Genomic DNA, 23,243 nt, shown 5'->3' on the forward strand with positions numbered 1-23,243 from the left:
TGCTGCCAGATGTCCCGTTAGTTTATCCAATTACTAGTTTAGTCTAGAAGACTTCCATCAAAAGAAAGTGGTGCTGTGTGGGCGGGCGTTTCAGGCTTCCGATTTCTGAATTAAATGAAGCAATTTGAGCACAGGTTGTTACTGCATGTGTCTCCTCAGTGAAGCATGTGGAGGTTTGGCAGAAGCAGCATTGACAGGGTGTTAGACAGCAGAGACAGAAACAGAGGGATGAAAAGTGGTGGTGCTAGTTACAAGAAAACCAAGTGGAGGTGTGAATTGGGATCAGAGACGCCCTGAAGGGATGTCAGTCAGTCCGTCTATGTGATGTTAAAGAAATTGATTTATTGTTAGTTTAACTTAATCGCACTCAGTTGAATTCCCTTCACCTAGATGATGTGGTTTCTCTTGCACCTCCATTGGTCCCAAACTGGTCTAGGCATTCTGTGCATGCTCCACAATCCACATGCAGGGCTTTGACCTGGAAGTAGAAAAGCATGAATGCATAGAAGGAAGCCGGGTAGTGCACAAAACTACAACAGAAGAAGAAGAAAAGGTATTAAAGGTACAGAGCGTTATGTTTTCCCTGTATGACATACGACTAGTGAGCCGCTTGCTATCTTGTTTGTTGATTGGTATGGTGACGTAAAAGGTCAGCAATAAATCAAGGAACCCAGACCTTTAGTTTTGGGATCAAGTGACTTGTAAAATACGTGGTGTCAGATAAAGTAGTCTACAGCTGTTGTTTGAGAGTGTCAGACACATGTTTCAGCAATATTCAGGGACTAGGTACAAGGCAGTTATTGAATATTTAAGAAAATGCATTCATAAGCACTCCACAGGGACATCCTGTTTTGTATTTTCTCCTTTCAGATGTTCAAAATGAATTTTTTTGCAGTGTACTGGAAGGGGTCTCTATGTGGTGCTTAAAGGACAAAGACGTTGGTAGTGGCGGAGGAGAAGAGGGAGGAGGGCGACTGGGTTATGAGACACAAAAGAACAGAAGCCCCCGTCACAGCACGCTCCACTATTCAGGAGCTGAGCTAATCCACATGCTAGCTAGCCTCACCCCATTCACAGTGGGGGCCCACAAGGACGTCCGGCTGACCTCCCATCTATTTGGGTTAGCAGGCCGTTAGAAAGACTCCACTACTGTACCCGCGAGCAGCTCCGGCCGTGCACCACTGCAGCTCAGACAGTTACTGGGTTGTGCATGCACTTTACGACATTTAAAGGCTCCAGTCTTCATTAAAGTTTTACTGTACGCATCAATAATGAGGCTTATCATTTGCTGCTTGTTCACTATGAGCACATCAGGATATCCATGCACACTGAAAGGCAAAGAAAACCTAAATCATTTAGATTTCAAGCTCAGGAAAGGATTCAGATGTCCTGAGTACCGTGGCCTTACAACATACAGCCTTCATTGAAAAGTTAATGAAAAGCTTCTGCAGCTAATGGGAAAAAAATTGACATTTATTATCAGGGATTTTAGAAATTTGATCTACTGTATTCAAAAAGTAAGGCAGTAAAATAGAGATTTTAACAATCAAATAGGCCGGGCAATATGGCCTAAAATAAGGTTTCTGATTTCTCTCACACCAAACTTGATTCATGGTTTTGATCAGTTTTTATTCTCTCTTAACAATAGATAAAAAAACAAACAAAGACTACAATTGAAAAAGAAATGACTCAAAACAACCCTGGGTGATCAGCCCACCTTTGCGTTCATCAGGGAAGTAAGCTGTTTGGAGGTAGACACTTGCAGAGCCCAACCCTTGTAAGGTTGCATGCTTTGACTGCAACATATGTCTGTTCTAGTGAAATAAAAAGACATCCCCTCCAGCTCTCTTGTGACCTTTTCACATATACAATTGTACAGACGAGTCAGCAAAATAGTTAGCGGCTGGGTAGCACGTAGTTGGGGTTAGAACTGGGCGACATTTTTCATATCGGTCGATATTGATAATTATCCCAACATCAAACCATTATTTCAATAAAAAAGTTCAAAGTCTTCTTTATTGTCAAATAAACTCCAGTATGCACTAGACATACTGAGGATTTGATATTGGGTTTCTCTCTCAAACCCTAGCAACAACAACAACAGATAAACATAGGAAAGCTAGAAAAAGATAAGAAGTGAGCTAATAAAAATAATAAAATACAATTTAAAAGTGCAAAAACCTTTCTATAGTGCAATTTAAACATCAAAGTGAGTGTGTGCATTTCAGTCCAGAGGATGACAGACCTCAGCATTGATTTTGGGGGGGTGGTCAGTGACCGGGTTAAGTCTGTGAAGGGGTCACTATGGGAAGAGGGGGCAAAACAGGGATAGAGTTCAGCATCCTGACTGCCTGGTGGATAAAAGTTTAAATTTTAAGGCAGATCTTTGAAAGTTTATAGAGTATTGTTTTGAGTAGTGCACTCCCCTTTAAAGGTGACATATCATGCAAAATTGACTTTTTAATGGTTCTCTACCTGAAATATGTGTCCCTGGCATGTCTACAAACCCCCCGAGAATGAAAAAAATCCATTCTGCCCCTGTTCTGATTTCTACACCTTTCTGTAAATGTGTGTGAAACGAGCCGTTTCAGACTTCCGTGTTTTTGTTACGTCACAACAATATCCGGTCTGTCACGGAGTCAGAGCTCGGAGCTTGTTCAGCCCATAGACTGTATAAAATAATACTGAATCCCTCCCCCGTTTTTCATTACCTGCACAAATGTGTGCAAACAAGGAGCTTAGGAGGGAGGCATGCTAGTTGTAGGCTGTCTTAATAAACACAAAGGTCGGTTGGACTCCCCACGTCTGCAGATTTGAAGATCTAGTGGATGATTTTTATTTATCATGGATAAGTGCTAGCGCTAATTAGCATAGCCACATAGCTACATGTTCATAGCTGTAGCTGTAGCTGTAGCTGTGTACCAAGACACACGTTGACATACTGACAAATAAAACAACAAGAAACACAGAATCTGTGACCAATCCTTCAGAAAGGTCCTGCTGCCTTTCTGGTAGAGGTCGGTTTTACTCCCCACGTCTGCAGATTTGAAGATCTAGTGGATGATTTTTATTTATCATAGATAACTGCTAGCGCTAGTTAGCATAGCCACATAGCTACATGTTCGTAGCTGTGTACCAAGACACACGTCGACATACTGATAAATAAAACAACAAGAAACACTAAATCTGTGACCAATCCTTCAGAAAGGTCCTGCTGCAGGCGCCTCTCCGTCAGGATCAGATTCTGGATCAGATTCAGAGGGTTGAAGTAACGTGATCTCTGAGCAGCCGTGTATATTCAGCCAACATGTAAACATTAGATCAACGTGCTGGACAGCCGAGGCACATCCACTTCCTGAGGGGGCGTGGTCAGAGAGAAAACAGAGTGTTCTGAGGAGGCCTGAAGAAGAGGGTTTTTCAGGCAGACCAAAATCTGATTTCAAAGTGTTTTTTTGAGCATAAACTTTAAAGACATGTTTTGGGGACCTCTTAGACCAATATATATTGATGAAAAAAGCGTGATATGTCACCTTTAAGATAACTAAGAGTTACAGGCTCGTTTCATTTCAGCTGTCTTTACATTCTGCTCCGAACGTTCATCCCGCCTACCTCTCACCCTGAGACATGATTGGCTGTTCAGTACCGTCTCTTTCTTCTTCTTCTGTCTAACGTTGGATGGCAACTAGCGTTTAAGGCACATTAGCGCCCCCTCTTTTTCCAGTGGTTGGGGGTTGTAATTAAAGGTTTAAATAGATCAAACTTTTAGCGAACATTTGTTGAATTTATATTGAGAAAAATTATACCACGATAAATATTGTTATTGAATTATCACCCAGCCCTAGTTGGGGTTGATCGTTTCTAGCAAGTGGATGAACCCAGGCGTGTATATTGGCACTATATCACCAGCGATATGCTGTGTGATTACATCATCTCTCCACCACGTCCTTTTCTTGTCATATGAGAAGAAATAGGAAAATAATCCAGCTTATGTTAGCTGCTTTTTAGTGGGTGTTTGTGGACTGTAGTGGCTTTGTGTATCTTCTAGTGTGACAAATTGTCCTAAACCACAAATACACACAAAATTGATTTATTTCCCAGCTTTAGGATTAAAGATCCCGAATGAGAAACATCACCAAGACTCTTTAATAACATTCTGAGTGTCTCATTTTGGAGTCATATTTTGGGTCATTTTGTTTGGACAGCTGAAGAGAGACAGGAAATGTGGCGAGTAGAGAGTTTGGCAGGGTCATCGCCAGGAGTCCAACCAGCGACCGCTGTGACGAGGACTACAGCCTCTGTATATGGGGCACACGCTTAAACCACCAGGCCAACCGGCGCCCCTCTGAAAGTCACTTTTAAAGCCGTTTTGTCGTAGCGTGTTTCCACTGGCTTCAAGCAGAGTTTAACCTGATTGATCGTAGTCATCAGGGGGAACAATGTTCTTTATTTGAAGCTTATCTTTACATTTTAAATTGAATTGTTCGAATATTTAAAAGACTACATGAGTCACAGGTTTTGAATTAACATTTTAAGTAGCAAAGGACCTCCTGCAATACTCCAACACTTCCCCAAGGGCTGTGTGTACCTCGGTTTAAGAGAAGCTGAATTAGAGTCTGTAGCATGCATGTTTGTGTATGTTTGATTACATGTTATCTCGACATGAACTGTGTCATCCAGCTACCTGGTGTGTGTGTGTGTACATGTGTGTGTGTTTCATTAACTGCACTTTTACACAAAGCCGTCTCCCGCTCTCTGTCGGCTTCATACTTGTTTCAATTTGTCGAACAGACAGCCGCCCCCTTGCCCCCCCATCACTTCTTCCTCTCTGTGTGTGTGTGTGTGTGTGTGTGTGTGTGTGTGTGTGTGTGTGTGTGTGTGTGTGTGTGTGTGTGTGTGGTGTGTGTGTGTGTGTGTGTGTGTGTGTGTGTGTGTGTGTGTGTGTGTGTGTATGTGTGTTTGCTCCTCCAAGTAGACAAACCCCTCTGATTGGTTTACTTCCCTCCCTCTTCTTCTCCAGTCAGTGCCTCCCCTCCTCGGCCCTGTCTGCCCCCCTCCTCCACCTCCTCCTTCTCCTCTGTATCTCTTTATCCGTCTCCCCTCCTCCTCCTCTCCATCTCTCCCTCCTCTTTATGCCTTTTCTTTCAGTTTGATCACCTTTGCTGTCACCTCCTCCTCTCATCCCTGACTGATCCTCCTCTCCTCCTGTCTAACATCATCTTGCCCTCCTTCCTTTTTAAACATTTTTTTTCTCCCTGCATTTCTATCTCTCCCTTTCTCCCAATCCTGCCCTCCCTGTTTTCTGTTTTTCTTGCATCTCTTCCCCTTTCTTGCCTCCCTCCCTCCCCTCTTTCCCTCCATCTGCTCGCAGTAGTCCGTCAGTCTTTTTACAGCTCTCTCTCTCTCCCCGTCCGTTCTGACGTCACTCTCTGTGTTTGCATAGCTATTGTCTTACAGCGGCTGCAGCAGCAGCAGCAGCACTTCACCGGATTTTTAGTTTTTCACTCCCCCCCCCTATTCTCTCTTCTCTCCCCAGGAAACCTCCCCCCCCTCTCTCTCTCTCTCTCTCTCCCTTCCTTCTCTCTCTCTCTCTTTCGCTCACCGTTAGTGAATCCCACAGTGGAATGAGATGCGAGCAAGTGCTGGAGAGGAGAGGATGAGAAGCAGGATATAGACTGCAGAAAGAGGAGAGATGCGGAGATATCCAGGCGCCGCCACATCTCTGTTTGGATTTTAAGCACACTTTTCCTCGGCTCTCAAGGATTCCTTCTTGTTTTTGTTTTTTCTTTCTTCCCATATTGAATTAATCCTCCACGAGGCCTCTTTTTTTTTCTATGTGGATGGACTGCGTGTGTGTGCGGAGGAGGGCTTTTCAAAGCAGCGACAGATAGAAGAGCTGGGGCATCTGGCTGTCTGGGCGGCAGCGACGGCCGGCTGGCTGCATTGTGTTGCTTTGATGACCCCCACTGTGTAGCTGCCTGCTCATCAACCTCCCCTCTCTCTGTCCCTCTCTCTCTCTCTCTCTCTCTCTCCCCCTCACCCTCCCCTTTCCCTCTCTCTCCACTCTCTTTCCTCCTTCTCCTCCTCTTCCTCCTCCTCCTCCTCCTCCTCCTCCTCTCCATCACAGCTCCCGGCCCAGCCATGTTCGGCACAGAGTCCTCATGTAAGTAACATCCTCGCCTCCTCTGTATTTGTCTGTGTATCTTTTTATGATTATGTGTGTGTGTTTACGGGGAAAGAGACGGGGGGGGAAAAGGGATATGTTTGCCTCTGCTCCTGCATCCCTCTCCTCCTCTCCTCCCCTCTCTTCTTCCTGTTTTGCCTCCATGGTTGCTGGTGGCAGATTGCACGGTGGAGAAATCTGGGATCTACCATTTTAGCACGGAGGGTCGGTGATGCAAGCTAGCTGGTCACGCCGAGCTCACCGCCTGCCTTGCATTCTCTAGCTTTAAGCCTTACTGTGCATGTGTGTGTGTATGTGTGTGTTTCTGTCATCTTCTTCTGTATATGTACATATTCCAGTCCTCTTGATTTCCACTGGAGTGCTGCTAAGTGTGTCTTTGTGCATGTTTGTTTGTCAGAAGATGGATGCTTTCGCCCAGAGTTTCCAGAAGCGTCAGCCTCCCCCTGTCTTCTTTTCTTCGGCTCAGTCAGATTGCAGTAAAGGTGTGAGCGTAGCTTTTCCAGCCACTCATGCTAGCAAAGCGAGCACAGAACAGAACTAGCGTGTAGCGGCGGCTGTATGTTTGCACGTGCGTGTTTTTTGGGGGCACCATGCAGCGCCGTTACCTTCCAAAGGAGAGTTGTTGTGATGATCTGTTGGGGTGCTAAATGTCTCCAATCAAGTCCTCTGTACCCCCTTTTTACCCCACCCTCTGAAGAACACCTCTGTGATCAATACCATGATGTCTCCATACACTACTTGCACAAAGCTCAAAGAGATCAGAGTTGATCTGATTGATTGTTTCTCAGAGTCAAAGTAACTTATCCCTCTGATGTCAGATCAGACTAACACGCACAGACTGTGTTACAGTGATGAAACGCTGTCATGCAACACTTCTCTCAGAACTAATCTGACTTTAATGAAATGTACAAAGAGTGAGCAGAGACTGGAATCACGTGGAGGTCCTACATCCTGCTGCAGATCACTCCTAACATCCCACAGAAGCCGGGCTGAAGTCTCCTCATCATGTCAGAGTCTGAAATCTTCCCAAAACTGAAGGTTGTTTCAGGGTCAAAGATAATGCTGTCACTTTGTCACTTTGACAGCAGCGTGTCTGCCGTGTTCCCCGCTTGCTGAGATTAAGGTTGTCAAACATACATGTACGTGTTTTAAAGATCCTTCTTTTAATCACATGTTGTCATTGTTTGGATGTTTTGTTCTCTCTCTTCAGTAATAAAATTGGAGAGTCTATGCTTCAAATTTGAGAGTGTGAATGACCCTTTAAATATCTGCTCATGCTGATATATTATTGTGTGTTTGGATATTAAAACTGTGTCTTTAATTATGGAGCAGACAGTAGTGTATTGGCCAGTCTGTTGGTTTTGAATGTTAGCAGGTGGCTCTGGATGTCTCTGTTTTTCCTGCCTGCAGTTTGATACTGGTAGAAAATCCTTAAGGGGCAATTAGCAAGCTGGATTGGATAGCTGAAGAGAGACAAATGTAAGGGAGTAGAGGGGTGAGAGGTGACATGCAGCAAAGGGTTGAGGTTGGAAAGCATACCAGAGACTGTCTGGGTCCTTGGAGCATTTTTTGGTAGTCCGTTCTTCAGCATTTTGGGCTGATTTTACTGGAACAGCAAGGGGAGAATAAAAGCAAATTCTTAAATTCCCAAGCTAAGCCAAAAAATCTCCTCCATTTGCATATATTCCTGGTGTATTGTATAATCCAAAATAAACATATATAGAAATATATTACCCTTGGTTACTTGGAGTGACTTGTTGGCCTACCTAACTTCCACATGTTCACTGCACTCGTCTGTTCCTCTGCCAAATGAGCACTCGTATGACTTTCATGCAGGGGACATGTCTGGAGTGTTGTGTCCTTCAATTTCCAACCAGACATACACTACCAGTCAAAAGTTTGGAAACACCTTCTCATTCAAGGGTTTGTATTTATTCTAATTATTGTAAACACTGTAGATTAATACTGAAGACATCAAAACTATGAAAGAACTTATATGGAATTATTAAATTCACAAAAAAGTGTTAAACAAAGCAGAATATGTTTTATATTTTAGATTCTGTAAAGTAGCCCCCTTTTTCCTTCATGACAGCTTTGCACACTCTTGGTATTCTCTCAGTCTGCTTCATGAAGTGGTCTCCTGGAATGGTTTCTAATTAACATGAGCCTTGTCAAGAGTTCATTTGTAGAATGACTTGCCTTCTTAATGTGTTTGAGACCATCAGTTGTGTTGTTCAGAGGTAGGGTTAGCACACAATGGATTGCCCTATTTGACTACTGTTGAAATCCACATTATGGTAAAAAAAAACAGATTATTTCATAGTTTTGATGTCTTCAGTATTAATCTACAATGTTGGAAATAATTAAAATGAATAAAAACCATTGAATGAGAAGGTGTGTCCAAACGTTTGACTGGTAGTGTATACTGAACCATCACAATGAGGTAACTCTGTTGCCCACCAGGTCCAACTGGTCCAGTCAGTAGTGAGAGCAAGGCTCTGTGCTTCATTGTTTTTAACACCATTACGTGTTGCCTCTTAGAGGTTGGGAATTACCTCTGAGTGTTTTCATAAGGTGACGAAAGCCCACATCTCCTACCACCAAAAACAGCTGCAAAGTCTTAGCAATGAACCCCCTCCCTGCCCTTTTTGTGTCTCTCTGAGCCGGTGGGGTTTGTAGGATGGAAGGCACCAATTAAGGGGCTGTTGCTTTTTGATTGATGGTGTTACCTGCTCGGCTATCCTGCTTCTAGACAGTGATATCTCTGGGTGATGGTACTACAGATGTGCAGTCATGTTGAAAGTGTAAAAAACAGTGTTTGTAGACTGTCATTTTTTTTGTTTACCATTTAGCACACCACAGATTTGAAAGACAGTGATGCTTTCCCATGTTCTCCGTGCACATCATGTTCTGTGAGAAATCTAGGGGTGCCGTTGGCCTTGCAGTCTACATGCGCGCCCCCGATATAGAGGCTATATCGCTGCAGGGGGTCTTGGGTCCCGCTCGTGGCCTTGACCATTTGCTGCATGTCTTCCCCCCCACTCTCTACTCCCCACATTTCCCATCTCTCTCCAGCTGTCCTATCCAATGAGGGCAAAAAATGCCCAAAAATATAACTTCTGACACCAGTAATGTCAGCTTTCCCTAACTTTAGCACAAGGTAACTCTTGGGGATGAGTTTCCTCCCCTCAGAAATATAATGCATGGAAGCTAGTTAAAACTGAAAATACCATAAATAACATCTGCCTGTTGGACCTTGATGCTTTAAATGGTTCAGTATTGTATTGAGAATTATTGCATCCTTAGTTGCAACAAGGACTGTAGCCTTGGTATATGGGCCCCATGCCTAAACCACCAGGCCAAACAGCAGTAAAGCCCCAAATGTGCAATATTTCAATACAAAACTAAGAGGTAGTCAGTGCACACAAAGCATGAAGATAACTCTGATGAATGGAAGTCAGTGAGTTATACTACAGTTTTATTTTTAAGAATGCCTGACACCAGTTTGTTCCAATCAGAAAACAGACAAATAAATCAGGCAGAAGCATAAATGCCCGTTCAACTCCTTAGGCCCAGCTTATAAACTCACCAGCATTTATTAAAAAAAACACTCTGAGGTTAGTTGAACCTCTTTTACAGGCAATTTCATTGGAATTGCTTTGCTGGGTAACAGCCTTGGTCCAAGTTTATTTCCAGGCAGTAAACACTGCATCAGCAAACGCTGCACTGGAAAATAAACCCCAGCACTTAAAAAAGTTTGAGACCATACAGTCGTCTCACAGAGTCTTCTGGAAACACATAAAGTAGACATAGAGAGCCACTCATTGTATTATATAGAGCTGCAGCTTACAGTTAATTTAGTTGGGTTGAAGTTTGTTGATTATTTTCTCTGTTGGAAGAAGTTTTTGGTCCATCCGGTGTTAGAAAATGGAATAAAGATGACATTCAGTTTCCAAAGGCTAAGATGAAATCTACAAATATCTGGTTTTGTCCATAGATTTCCATTTTACTGTTATAATGGATCAATGGAGATTGAATCCCAGAAATACAATGGCTGTAGTTGTTTACCCTGATTTCCTATGAGCTCTGGATTGACCTTATCTAGTATATTTGAAACTACAGAGAGGAAAATTTCCATTCGTAGAGTCAAAATCAGGACATCTTGCTGTCTTCATCATGATCTATTTATTTAGTCACATGGCTTTCTCCCTCCCTAAGATTGTCACACCTCTTTCACAGCTAGCCATGTACCATTCAGGTAGACACTGAACTCCTACCTCACGGATGTTAAAGGTCTACCCCAAAAACCTGGCAAGCATTCCCAACAAGCTAAATTCAAAAGCTTTTTACTTTTGGCTTATATCAAAGTTCCTTTAAGTAAGCTTAATCTCATTCATGTTGAGACATTAGCTTAATTGCTTTGGTGGGTCTATTGCCAAACCTGTCACTGGAGGAGAAAAAAAAACCTCCAGTAGCTTCTATCAACCTCAGCAGCGTCTCACACTGTGGTCAAGTGATCAGGTTTGGTGGGAAAGGAGCCAAATTTGCTTCTGGCACAAAGTGAAGTTGGACCATGTTCCATTTTTCTAATGAAGGAGAGAGAAAGCCTCTCAAACATGGTCATGTAAAGCGTCTTTGTGTACTTAGAAAAAGTCTTATTAATTATTTAATTTATTTATTTAATGAGGGTCTTTTGGAACCTAAAGAAGCGCTATTTAAGTCTTATCAATTATTATTGTTTTTGTATTAATTTTATCTGTATTTTCTCCTGTATTTCATGTAAAGCGCCTTTATGTACCTAGAAAAGCACAATACAAGTCTTTTCAATTATTATTATTATTTTGATTAATCTTATTTTTATTTTATTGTAGTTTCTTTAATTTGCACAGCATTTAAAGAGTCTTTGTGTACCTAAAAAAGCACTATATGTCATTTATCATTATTTTAATTTAATTTAATATTTTTTTCATACATTATATATTTTATTAACATCTTTTGCACTTCGTGTAGAGCATCTTTGAGTAACTAGAAAAGCGCTATATGTCTTGAAGGAGAGAGAAATCCTCTCAAACATGGTCATCCTCTGGAGAGCAGCAAAAGACAAATACACCTTTATACTAAATCTGCTACGCAATATTTGGAGGGCTTGCATGTCTGCAAATGAAATAATGCTCCAATGCCATTATTATTAATATACCATAACGCTGTAAATTATGAATGCACCACCATGTGTTAAATCATTAAATGTTCATGGATGCATGATTAAGGAGGAGGACTTTATTTTCCTGTCTTTCCATACATGCTTCTAAGTACTTTGCATTAATTTGCAGCAGAAGAATATGGATGAGGGTAAAGGACAATCAGTGCAAACTTTAGCTTTTGCATTTTGGGAATTATTGCACAATATTGATGGCAAAAATCCTTTTTCAATCCATCTTGTAAAACTAGAATTTACATAAAATCCTGACGAGACATTTGTTCAGATTTGTACCAAAAAAGTAATAATATTAAAAATGTAATTCTTTGTATTTGTTGTGCTTGAGCAGCTCTATATTTTGCATGCTCAACTGCATTTCACTAACACTAGTTTGAGCACAACATCATCCCCTTCACACACTTCTTAATGCACACACACACACACACACACACACACACACACACATAAATGCAGAGCTCTTTCATCGACATCCGACCCCATCAGATGTCACCTCCCTGCCCCCATCCCTCTCTCCAGATCTGGATAGATGGAGTCCGTGTGCCGTCTTGCTCTCTCCTTTAACCTGCATGTTATAATTGGCTTGGAAGGAGAAAGGATGATTCTTTAGCTGTGCAAAAAGCCTGCACTCTCTCAGAATGGAGGTCAGTACTTGCAGTTTTCTGTGTGGTTCAAGATTTTGGTCCTGCCTGAAGGGCTATTGATTTTTTCTTTTAAAGCCATTAAAACTCATCATTGGTACGCGGTGAGTGGAGACAGAAAGGGAGAGAGGGCGGAAGTGAATAACTTGGTGCAAAAACTTTAGGTAGGTTTCAATCCGGGGGGGGTTGTAGTTAAATTAAAGGCACCTCAGCAGCACGCTCAGTCAGTGCTGCAGCCTTGTGGCTATCGATCGTCTGATGTCAAGTTGTCTTCGGGATGTTGTTGTCATTGATGTGAAGTGAAGGGACCAGCTGTGGCATCATTTCTTCTTGTGTATCCATTCTGGATGAGATAAAGACGGATAATATCTTTCATGCACGGTGCATGTAAATGTGAAAGTTCATCTATCAGGTTGCTTGTAATTTTCTGTATGTTCATTAGGGATGGGCAATGGTTTGGGGATATTCAAATTTTTGTTTATTTTAAGAAGAAGAAGAACGTACTTTATTAATCCCCAGGGGGGAAATTCAATTTTTTCACTCGTGTTATTTTTCGGTCATGCTACACATACAGTTTTTTGGTATATATACATACAAATGCACACACATGCAGTGAACATGCACTTAGGGAGAGATGTCAGAGTGAGGATGCTGCCATCAACCAGCACACCCCAAGCAGTTGGGGGTTCGGTGCCTTGCTCGAGGGCACCTCGCCAGTGCAAGTGAACCAGCACCTCTCCAGCCACCAGTCCACTTGCCAAACTTTGTCCATACTGGGACTCGAACCGGCGACTCTTCGGTTCCCAAACCAAGTCCGTATGGACTACTAGCTACTGCCGCCCCCACATTTTGTAAAAATCACAGATTTACTTCGAATATTTTCTCATTTTAAAAGTACAATTTTAATCATTTTCCCCGGTGCCTGGTTGTAATACAGTATTCCCGCCAGATGGTGGCTATAGAGCGTCTTAAAGCTGTTTGCCAACTGCATTAAGTAACAAAAGAAGAAGAATGCTAGCTACATTAAATAGCAAAAGAAGAAGAAAACATTAGCGACAGTCGTGGCGATTTTCTCCGTTTCTGAATCTCATACTGCTACCATAGACTGTATAAAATATGGACGTAGTATCCGTGACGTCACCCATCTGTTTCTGAAGAGCTGTTTTGAAGCCAATCGGCAGCGGCAGCCATATTGCTGCTGTCGAGCCAGTGTGGCGTAAAGAGGCGGGCTTTGAGCCTCCTAGCCAACAGCTGCAGTGTTCCCACAGTCAGCTGTGCCTCTCATTGGAAGACTAGTAATCTCCATATCTTCAAAATTGCCACGTTAGAACCCCCCCTCACAGTGAGAGGACAACGAGAAATGAGCTATTCAGACTACACTCATCTTTTGTACCAGGCTGTAAACATGTTTATTTCTGCTGCAAAGATCGTCTTTTTCCCATTCATGTGTATGTGACTTCCGGTACTTCCAAAGCCAGCCTCAAGAGGATCCTCGATGAACTGCAGCTTTTAACACTTCTGCATTGGACTCATCTTTTTAGACCGGAGGTTGCCGCTTGACTGCTACACACTAGGGATGTAAGGATACACTCAACCCACGATTCGAATCGAATTCCGATTTTTGGTTCATGATACGATTCACTCACGCTTCTCTAACGATTTTTAAGAAAACTGGATTGAACTCAAAATGTAAATAACTATTATTTTATTTCAATTCTCAGATATGGACAGTTGCAATATATTTTTTTGTAAACAAAGTAATCCTTTGTCATTTTTTTTTGGAACACTTTATTTTTCACATTTTCTTTTATAACAAGAGTGGTAGTATTGCCAACACCTGGCATTAAACAAATGGTCACGACTTTTAACAAATTACATACAACAAAAAATAACCTAAATGAAATAAATTAGACATAGATTAATTGTGTATAGACATATAGATATGTCTATTCACATTCATACAAATAAACTAACAAAACAAACAAATATATAAACAAACATAAATCAGTTTATAATAGATCTAAAGGAGATAAAGAAAACACAGGTCAGTTGGGAAACAGGGACATTTACATTCTACCACATGACCTTTTCCATTTTTAAGGTGTGTTGTAACTCAAATAAAACCACTGCACACTGTTTTTTTATTTCATGGAGTTTGTGGAAGCTAGAGGAACAGAGGCTGCCAGCTAATGAACGAATACACACAATGATACAGAATGTATGTGTGTGTGAGGACTGCAGTGTGCTGAACTGGATCTTTTGAAGGAGAATGTTGTGGTTCCAGGTGCTTGCACAGGTTTCTCCACAAAGTGATCAACTCTTCACTTTGTAACTTAGCTTTTTTTTTTTTGCTCCAAATGACCGCTCAAAAATACCTTGCTGGAAAATTTTAGAACAATTATTGAGAAATGGAAAGTGAACGTTTCCCAAATGAAAGTATTAAATATTAAAACAAATAAGGTTAATCTCTTTAAATTAGGGATGTACATTTAAGTATTCTCCTTGATCGATCTTTGGAAATGTTAACGATCAATTATCATTTAATCATTAAAAAAACTGTAAAAGTTTTCCATTATTTGAATAATTGTTGAATAGATGCCGATGATTATGGAATAGTATTTTGGCTTGAAATGCCCATCCCTAATGTTCATTGTCTTTGCAGCACTTCATCACGAAGGCATGCAACCTGAGTCCTCCAGCACTCTTTGTGTCCTCGTCTCACCCCGGCTCTTTAAAGAACTGTTGTCTTTCTCCCAGGGAATTTATGAGCAGAGTTCAGTGTTGGGGAAACGTTTTGGGAAAGCATTTTGAGGCCTTTTACCCCGTGAAAGTGGAAGCAGCAGCACAGAGATAACAAGACAAAGAGCCGCGAGGACTGCCAACAACCAGGGACATCATCGTTAACGATGGGCTGAGCTGGCATGGCTGTAGTAAAGTAGATATTAATGCATGAGTAACAGTTTGGGTTCCTGTCCTGCTCTGAAGCTCAGCTCTACAGTCTTGGCTCACCTTTAACAGCTACTCTCCACTTCTCTCCTGCAGCTCTGCTCCTGTGTGCTCCAAATAATGAGCTGTTGTCCTTCTGATTGTCTAAGTCCACATTAATCCCTGACCATGTGGCATTGACTTGCATATTATTAATACCGATCTGCATCAGTTTGCGTGACTTGCCGTGTGATTACAGTTCCTGTCCTCCGCAGGATTATATCAGTTACATCATGTGAAACCATTATTTCCTGATCATCTGGTGTGAGCATGTTCGCAGCTTGGAGCTTTAATGATCTGTAATATGCACGGTTACATGTGCGGTGCCATGCAGTTTCATAACTGATGAGGCTTTTGACAGTCTGGTGGGATGTTCTCCGCCTGAAATACACTGATGTGTGTCACAGAGCCGGAGGAACCTGAGCACAACAATAACTGTGGACCAGGATATTCCTGTTTTAAGATTATTATTAGATCAGTGACAGACAGTAAGCTCATTGATGGGGATGAGCTGGGAGGAATGTTATCAGCAAACAGAAGTTCTGATTGTAGGAGGATGCTGATGGCTGGACCTTAGGCCAGGCTTAGACTACAGGAGATTTTGGCTCTTTTATACATCATTCCTCCTTTCAACAATTACAGGAGGAATCTGATCACGCCCTCGGTCTGTCTCGATGTAGTCCCCTTATAATCTGGTAATGTGAGGTTTTAAAGAACAGGTCTTTTATCCAAACGATGCACAGATTGTTTTTTAAGGTAGGCCCGATAACTTCAAACAGCTTTGACATTTGGGATCCAAAATCTGCAAAGTATTTTGTAAGCTGTAAGAGAAAATAAATCTCACTTTCAGTCTCCCTGAAGAAGAGAGAGCCTACGTTAATTAGGCTCCTGGGATATGTTCTCATTTTAACTCATTTAGCCTTTTGCTGTAGTTTGTTTATTTTATTTATTTATTTTATTTATTTATTTATTTATTTGTATTTATTTATTTTTTATTTTATTTATTTATATATTTAGTTTACTTTCAGCACTTCATGTATTTGTGTACCTAGAAAAGAGCTTTATAATCTTATAAATTATTTTTTTATGTATTTATTTTATTTATTTATTTATTTATTTACTTCATATTTTATTTATTTTGATTTTTCGTGGTTTTGTGTACCTAGAAACATGCTTTATATTTTTTTTGTTAATTGATTTTATTTAATTTTAATTTAACTATTTTGTTTTTAAATTATTTTGTATTTTATTTTTAGCACTTCACTTAAAGCATATTTAAGAACCTGGGACAACTCTATATAACTCTTAGCTGGTCTTATATTTGTTAATTGTTACATTTGTTCATTTTTTTATTTTTTAATTATTATTTTTGTTTTTAGCAATTCATATTAGCGTCTCTGTGTACCTAAAAAAAACTCTATTTAACTCTTAGCAATTATTATTTTTTATTTATTGATTTATTTTGTATTGTATTTAAATTCTTTGTATTTCATTTATTGAATTTTTATTTTTAGCACTTCACTTAGAGCATCTTTGAGAACCTGGGACAACTCTATATAACTCTTAGCTCTTCTTATTATATTTTTTAATTGTTACATTTTTTTTTTTTTTTTCTTATTTGTTTTAGCACTTCATGTAAGCGTCTCTGTGTATCTAAAAAAAACTCTATTTAACTCTTAGCAATTATTATTTTTTATTTATTGATTTATTTTGTATTTTATTTAAATTCTTTGTATTTTATTTATTTAATTTTTTGTTTTAGCACTTCATGTAAAGCATCTTTGAGTACCTAGAAGAGTGCTATAAAAGTCTTATCAATTATTATAATTATTATTATTATTACTTATATATTTTCTGAATGTAATTGTTTACTTGTTTACATCTGCTTCAGTCACATGAGAAAATGAGCTCCCTTGGTGTTGCATGATGCTCCCTCTGGCTGTACTGTTATCTTAACTGCGTCCTCTCCTCAGAGCTGATGTGTTGTCTTCATCATGTGTGATGTTTGGATTAGAGGGGACAGAATCTGTGAAGTGTCTCCTACATTGGTTCAGGTCTAAACTCCTGTGTTATGAGCCTGCTTTGAGTCACATCACTCAGACGTTGTATAAGAGCTGTTTCATCAGCGGGCATTATGTCTCTTCTTTAAGCTGGACAGTAGTTTGTTCACCGCCTGATAAGATCACATCATGTTTCAGAGCGGCGGTAAGCCCCTAATGGGCTTCAGCTGTTTGTGTGAGGGATCCCCAGATTGTGCCTGTTGTTGTATTTGCTTTGTTTGCGCCGTCGGCCGTCCGTGAGCCCAATAAGCTCACAGAAAATGAGCGTTTAACGGAAAAGCCAAACGGCCGCTCTTGACAGCAAACGGCGTGCCTCTGTTGCCATGGTAACCCCCCCTAAGATCGGCAAAGCTGCAGAGTGATCAGGTTTCTGTGGTAACTGCTGACTTCTGCTATTTTTGTCTCATGAGCTCGTATAATGGCCGAGAGAGGCGAGCCAAAAAGAGGGCTTACTTCAGATAAAGGATCTGTACAGTGAGGACTCGCAGGAAGAGACACTAATGTGGTCTCATGTGTCATGACCTTTGACCCTGAATCCTCAACCGAGATGTACCAGACATGGAAACAGCTGTCCATGAAGCTTGTTCACTTTCTGACTCGCACTGTATTTTATTTTATTTTATTTTATTTGTATTTATTTACTTTTTATTTATATATTTTTTAATGAATTTAATTTTATTTATTTATTTTTTGAATATTTTATTTTGCTTTTCAGATTTAAACACATAACCAGAAAATAAACATATAAAGGACAAAAAAGAAGAGAAGGAAGCCTACTGTATGAGAGAAGTTAATATTACAGAATAAATACAGACAGTAGGTTGTTCCAAAATAACCAAAATAGAAAATAGGAAAAGAAAAGTTACAAAAATAGACGAGAGACAAAAAAGATTTTGAAAAGTATTTTTTATCTTTTAATTTTTTAAAAATGTGTAAGTTGTATTTTGGGGCTTTTACACCTTTTGTTTGGAGAGGACAGGACAGTAGATAGAGGATGAAACTGGGAGAGAGCGGGGGAATGACTTGCAGGAAGGGGGCCACAGGCTGGAGTTGAGCCCGGGCCGCCTGCTATATGGGCACACGACATCTGTGGAACTCCCTGCCCAGTTACCTCAGGACCCCACAGACTGGGGATGCTTTTAAAAAAACACTTAAAGACCTTCCTCTTCTTTAAAGAGGCTTTTAACTCATTTAAGTACTCTTTAAGTTTGTTCCCTTTTACTGTGTGCCTGTAGCACTTTGAGATTTCTTGAAATGGAAAGTGCTTTATAAATAAAATGTATTTTTATTATTATTATTATTATTATTGACAGTTAGGCCAATCCCAAGCCTGTTTTGTATTCATTCATTCAGTCATTCAGTCATTCATTCATTCAGTCAGTCAGTCAGTCAGTCATTTTTTGGCGCATTCTCACTTTTAATGGACAGGACAGCTGAAGAAAGACAGAACGTGTGGATCAGAGAGCGGTAAGACATGCAGCAAATGATCGAGGCCAGGAGTCGAACCCGTGACCGCTGCGATGAGGACTATGGCCTCTGTACATGGGGCGCATGCATAGACCGCTTGGCAAACCACTTCCAGCTGCCTGTGCAGATCCCAACATTTCACAACTGCAACCACAACAAAGTGATTTAATGTGAAAGTCTGAAGTCCAAACTTTCTGTTTCAAAAACAATGAATGCTTTGTCTAAGCAGTTATTTATTTACAGTCTAAGACAGACAGAATTACGATGGCTGTACATTGGCGAGATGTTTTATACCGCACATGACAGATCTTGATTTTTGAAGTTACATCTTCAAGTCTGTTTGTTCTCTTTGGTATCAACACGTCCACAAGCTGTAATCATTCTGTGTTTTCTGCTAAATCTCACTTCCCAGAGACCCAACCATCATCTCCTCTACATCAGCTACCTGTCAGATACATTATGGCTCATTTCTTTGTTTAGACATCGTAACATTGTTCACTCGATGGATGTTTAATGAGACTCACAACCCAAGCAGCGACCCGCAAACACAATACCCCGGCTCACATGCAAGGCAGTTAAAGAGCGAGTCTGTTGCTCCACTTACCCTTTTTGGCATACCAACCGCTGCAGAGTAATGGAAAAATGCTTCTCTAACAATGTGCTGCTTTAGATTTTACATGGCAGATTGACTTGACACTTAGTTTGTGCTTGGGGATTTTGCTCAATGGGCCATAGGCTCATTCAAAGTTGTGTAAACCTTCTGGCGTTGGTTACCGACTTTGCAGACATTTTTCAACTCCAAATCTCTGAGACTATTACCCCGAACTGTAATAAACTTAAGTAGTCATTTGCTTCAGAAAAGTGCCTCATAAGTGGATTATTTCCACCAAAAGACAAGACTTTAACTGTTGAATAGAAAAGCCTGGAAACGTTTAAATACATCATCATCTTACTGGCATTCAGAATCTCCATATATGGATCTCTAACTGGTTGTGAAACTACTCAGCAAACAGGAACAGATCCAGGCCATTTGCCGCTGCCATCCATTACTCGAGCGGCCGTCGGCTCATGCCAACAGTAACAGAGCCGAGACTTTTGAGTTTAATGATCTTAGGCTTGGCTAGAAGCAGGGAAAGTGAGGTCATTCATCTCAGCACGCTCGCACCACTTTGCTCCTGGTGTTGTTAAAGGTGTTCGAGTGGTCCTGAGGAGTTTTCCTGTAGCTCAGCACTTAGTGTGACGTACGTTGTGTTCTGTAGTTCTCTGTGCAGATGTGTTGGACTGAAAAGTTCTTACTTAGTGTCCAAAAAGGGAACTTATAAATCTGGTAAATTACCTAATTGAGCTTTGTTCCTTGAAGCAGGACTCTTTAGTGAGTGTTGAATTGCATTGATCAATTTAAAATCCCTCAATCAATCAATCTTTCTTCATATAGCGCCAAATCCCAACAAACATTATCTGAAGACTCTTTACTAACAGAGCAGGTCTAGACCGTTCTCTGTGTTATATTATCAACAAAGACCCAACATCAAGACAGGATAAGATCCAGTCCCATCTTACAGACAGGACTCAGTCTGATCTCATCTTAATCCACCATGAGAAGAGTACTTTGCAGCATTTAGCAAGTTACAGTGGCAAGGACAAACTTCCTTTAACAGGCAGAAACCTCCAGCAGGACCAGACTCATGTTAGACACACATCTGCTGAGACCGTGTTGGAGAGAGGGATAGAGGGAGATGAAGAGAGAGAGAGATGATAGTGGTGAGATGGATAGTAGTAGTTGTAGAAGCTGGAGTCTGGCACATCCACAGCAGCAGGTCATCTACGGTAGAGATCTAGAGGAACCTACCAGACAAGGGAGCTCAGGGAATCCAGAAAGGTCTATGGTTAGTGACTTTAATGGGACAAGAAGAGTTAAAGTATGAGACAGGCAGACAGGGGAGAGAGGGGATCCTAGTGTGACAGTCTAAGCCTATAGCAGTATAACTAAGATCTGGTCCAAGCCTGATCCAGCTCTAACTATAAGCTTTATCAAAAAGGAAAGTTTGAAGCCTACTCTTAAAAGTAGAGAGGGTGTCTGCCTCCTGGACCCTGACTGGTAGATGATTCCGAAGGAGAGGTGCCTGATAACTGAAGGTTCTACCTCCCATACTACTTTTAGAGACTTTAGGTGCAATGAGCAGGCCTGCATGTTGGGAGTGTAGTGTTCTAGAGGGGAAATAGGGCACTATGAGCTCTTTAAGATACAAAGGTGCCTGACCATTACGATCTTTGTAGGTCAGAAGAAGGATTTTAAAGTCTATTCTAAATTATTTTAGGACGTAGGCTAGCAGTGCCTTTTTTTCTTCTACCATTGCTATTTATCATTCAAAACCTACAAGTCTCACATGACACGGCCCTGACATGCTTATGTCTGTAGATTTTGTTTTGAAGACAGCAGGTGTCGAAAGTAAAGAACACTGGAAAATGTGTTGGCAAGATAAAAAGATATGAAGCCCCTTATTTATGATTTTGATTGATAAAGAGGTGCCCAGGATTTCTAACAGTACACAAACATCATATCCTGCTCTTATGTCATGTGAACAAACTGCATTGCTATCAGCTGTAGCAGACAACGCTGGAGGGCCTCCACTCTATCGAGATTGTTGTAGTGAAGTTAGGAGATACTCATCATACTGAACGTCATGAATGAACTGCTCCTCGTCCATGTCTATGCAAGGGCCAGGAATGAAAACAAAAGAACAAGGCAGCAGAGTCTAGACGTTGAATTGCATCGTGTTGCTTCACGCTTTGTTGCTCACAGGAAGTCAGGACACTCGTGTTATCTGGTTGATTTTGCCGCTGTTGGGACTGAGTGTAACGTTTAATTAATCAGGACTTGCTCAGTTGGCTCAGTTGTGCTGCCGTAGGTGGAACTGGTTGTGTTTGGCTGTAATGGATATTTGTTTTTAGGAAGTCCTCACTGAAAGAAAACAGTGATTTGAAAAATGGAACAATAGAATAACGGCCTTTTGAGATCACTTACACATTTCACTGAGCTTTGATACTTCTGTGCACACTCTATAATGTCTTACTTTGGGAGACCTGCCTGCTAACGTTAAAGAACTTCCTGTATGTCTGGGCGCCATTGGCCTGGCGGGGTTAGGCACGCTGCCCATGTTCAGAGGTTATAGTTGCTGGTTTGACTCCCAGCCACTACTCTTTGCTGCATGTCTTTCCCCTCTCTCTGCTCTCCACATTTCCTGTCTCTCCTCCACTGTCTTATCCTATAGAAAGACAAAAATGCCCAAAAAGGAACTTTTGTGTCCGAGCACCATTAGCCTGGTGGGGTTAGGCATGCAGCCCATGTTCAGAGGCTTTCGCAGTCTACTCGGTGGTCGCTGGAAAATAACTTAAAATACAGAACTTCCTGTGTGTCTGGATGATGGTTACAATCCCTGATGTCCTGTCCTATCCTATAGAAAGTCAGAAATACCTTAAAAGGAACTTCCTGCGTGTTGGGGCGCCATTGGCCTGATGGGGTTAGGCACGCGACCCATGTTCAGAGGCTATAGTAGTCTATGCGGCAGTCACTAGAATAAGAACTTAAATACAGAACTTCCTGCATGTCTGGATGATAGTAACAATCCCTGATCTCATAGTAAGTGATAGGCCTGGCTGTAGCTTTGATAAGAGATTCAAAAAACACATGAACAGCAGAGTGAAGTGGGCGCATGTCGATCACTTGCATGAGTCAAACCCTCTGCTGTGGATGGGCGAGGTGAGAAATGTAAACGTTACTGTTCTTGGCATTCCTCTCTCAGCCATAATCATCCAGTGTGCTTGGCTTCTGATGAAAAGAGATCAAACTGTTGAGGTGGTTTGCAGAGTGGGGTTGAATATCTGATGCTATTGGATTTAAGGGGGGGAAGGGCTGCACGGTGGAGTTGCAAAAAAAGGGAACTTGTGGTTTTGTTTCCTGGTTCTTTCCAGCCTGTAGCTGTTTGCATTCTCCATGTTAGCGTAGCAGCTGCACGACTGCCTGTTGAATATCTTCTATATCTATAATTGTAAACACCTGCACTTAAGCCCTCTCCACTTGCACTTGTTGTGATAATTTTACATTTAACCACCCGGTAATCACAACTAGCGTCAGTGTTTTGCATCTCTTAGCTTCTTCCCCTCATAAACACTTCACCTCCTCCCCTTTGATTCTTCCATGCACCGTACAGCAGAGGGTTGGATTTGAATAGTGGATGGTATTTCCGCTCATGCCTGTTTGTGAAGGCTGCTACATGCATCATTCTTCTTGGTTGATCTTCAAGGAAGTGCAGTGATAATTGAATCGCTTCAGTGGCGTCTCGTGGAAGCAAATCACCACATTTGTCATCATCATGTTCAGACGCTAACAAAGAACTGGAGCTAACCTCGTCAGGCATTTAATTTCACTGGGCTTTCCTCCATCCTCCTCCGTCTGTAGTATCTCCGCAAACTGAATAGAGAGAGACAAAGAAGAGCCGTGTGACCGCAAGGTCATGGGATCTCAGTGATAAAGAAGAGAGGTCTGTTTCTGCTGAAATTAAACCTTGAATCTGCTCCCTCCCCCAGAGAGTGCCGCTGAGAGGCTCTGGAGCAAGGCACTTCAGCCCCAATTACTCAATTAACCCTCCGAACTCAGCAATACAAATTATCCTCTAGTGCCTATACAAGTGTGA

The 23,243-nt window shown here is 41.3% G+C and overlaps 1 protein-coding gene across 7 annotated transcripts in view; it reads left to right on the forward strand.

The window, feature by feature from the left end:
* Nucleotides 1-23,243, forward strand: part of LOC117814764 (suppressor of tumorigenicity 7 protein homolog) — a 97,446-nt gene that overhangs the window by 24,706 nt on the left and 49,497 nt on the right. For 6 of the 7 annotated variants that reach the window (XM_034686262.1, XM_034686264.1, XM_034686263.1 and 3 more), the window contains exon 2: nucleotides 6,125-6,160. The exons of the other annotated variant lie outside the window; for it this stretch is intronic. In XM_034686262.1, coding sequence (XP_034542153.1) covers nucleotides 6,139-6,160 — 22 coding nt within the window. In that variant the 5' untranslated portion in view covers nucleotides 6,125-6,138. The remainder of the gene's footprint in view (nucleotides 1-6,124; nucleotides 6,161-23,243) is intronic. 7 annotated transcript variants of the gene reach the window in all.

Source organism: Notolabrus celidotus, chromosome 6, assembly GCF_009762535.1.
Source record: "Notolabrus celidotus isolate fNotCel1 chromosome 6, fNotCel1.pri, whole genome shotgun sequence".
Lineage (NCBI taxonomy): Eukaryota > Metazoa > Chordata > Actinopteri > Labriformes > Labridae > Notolabrus > Notolabrus celidotus.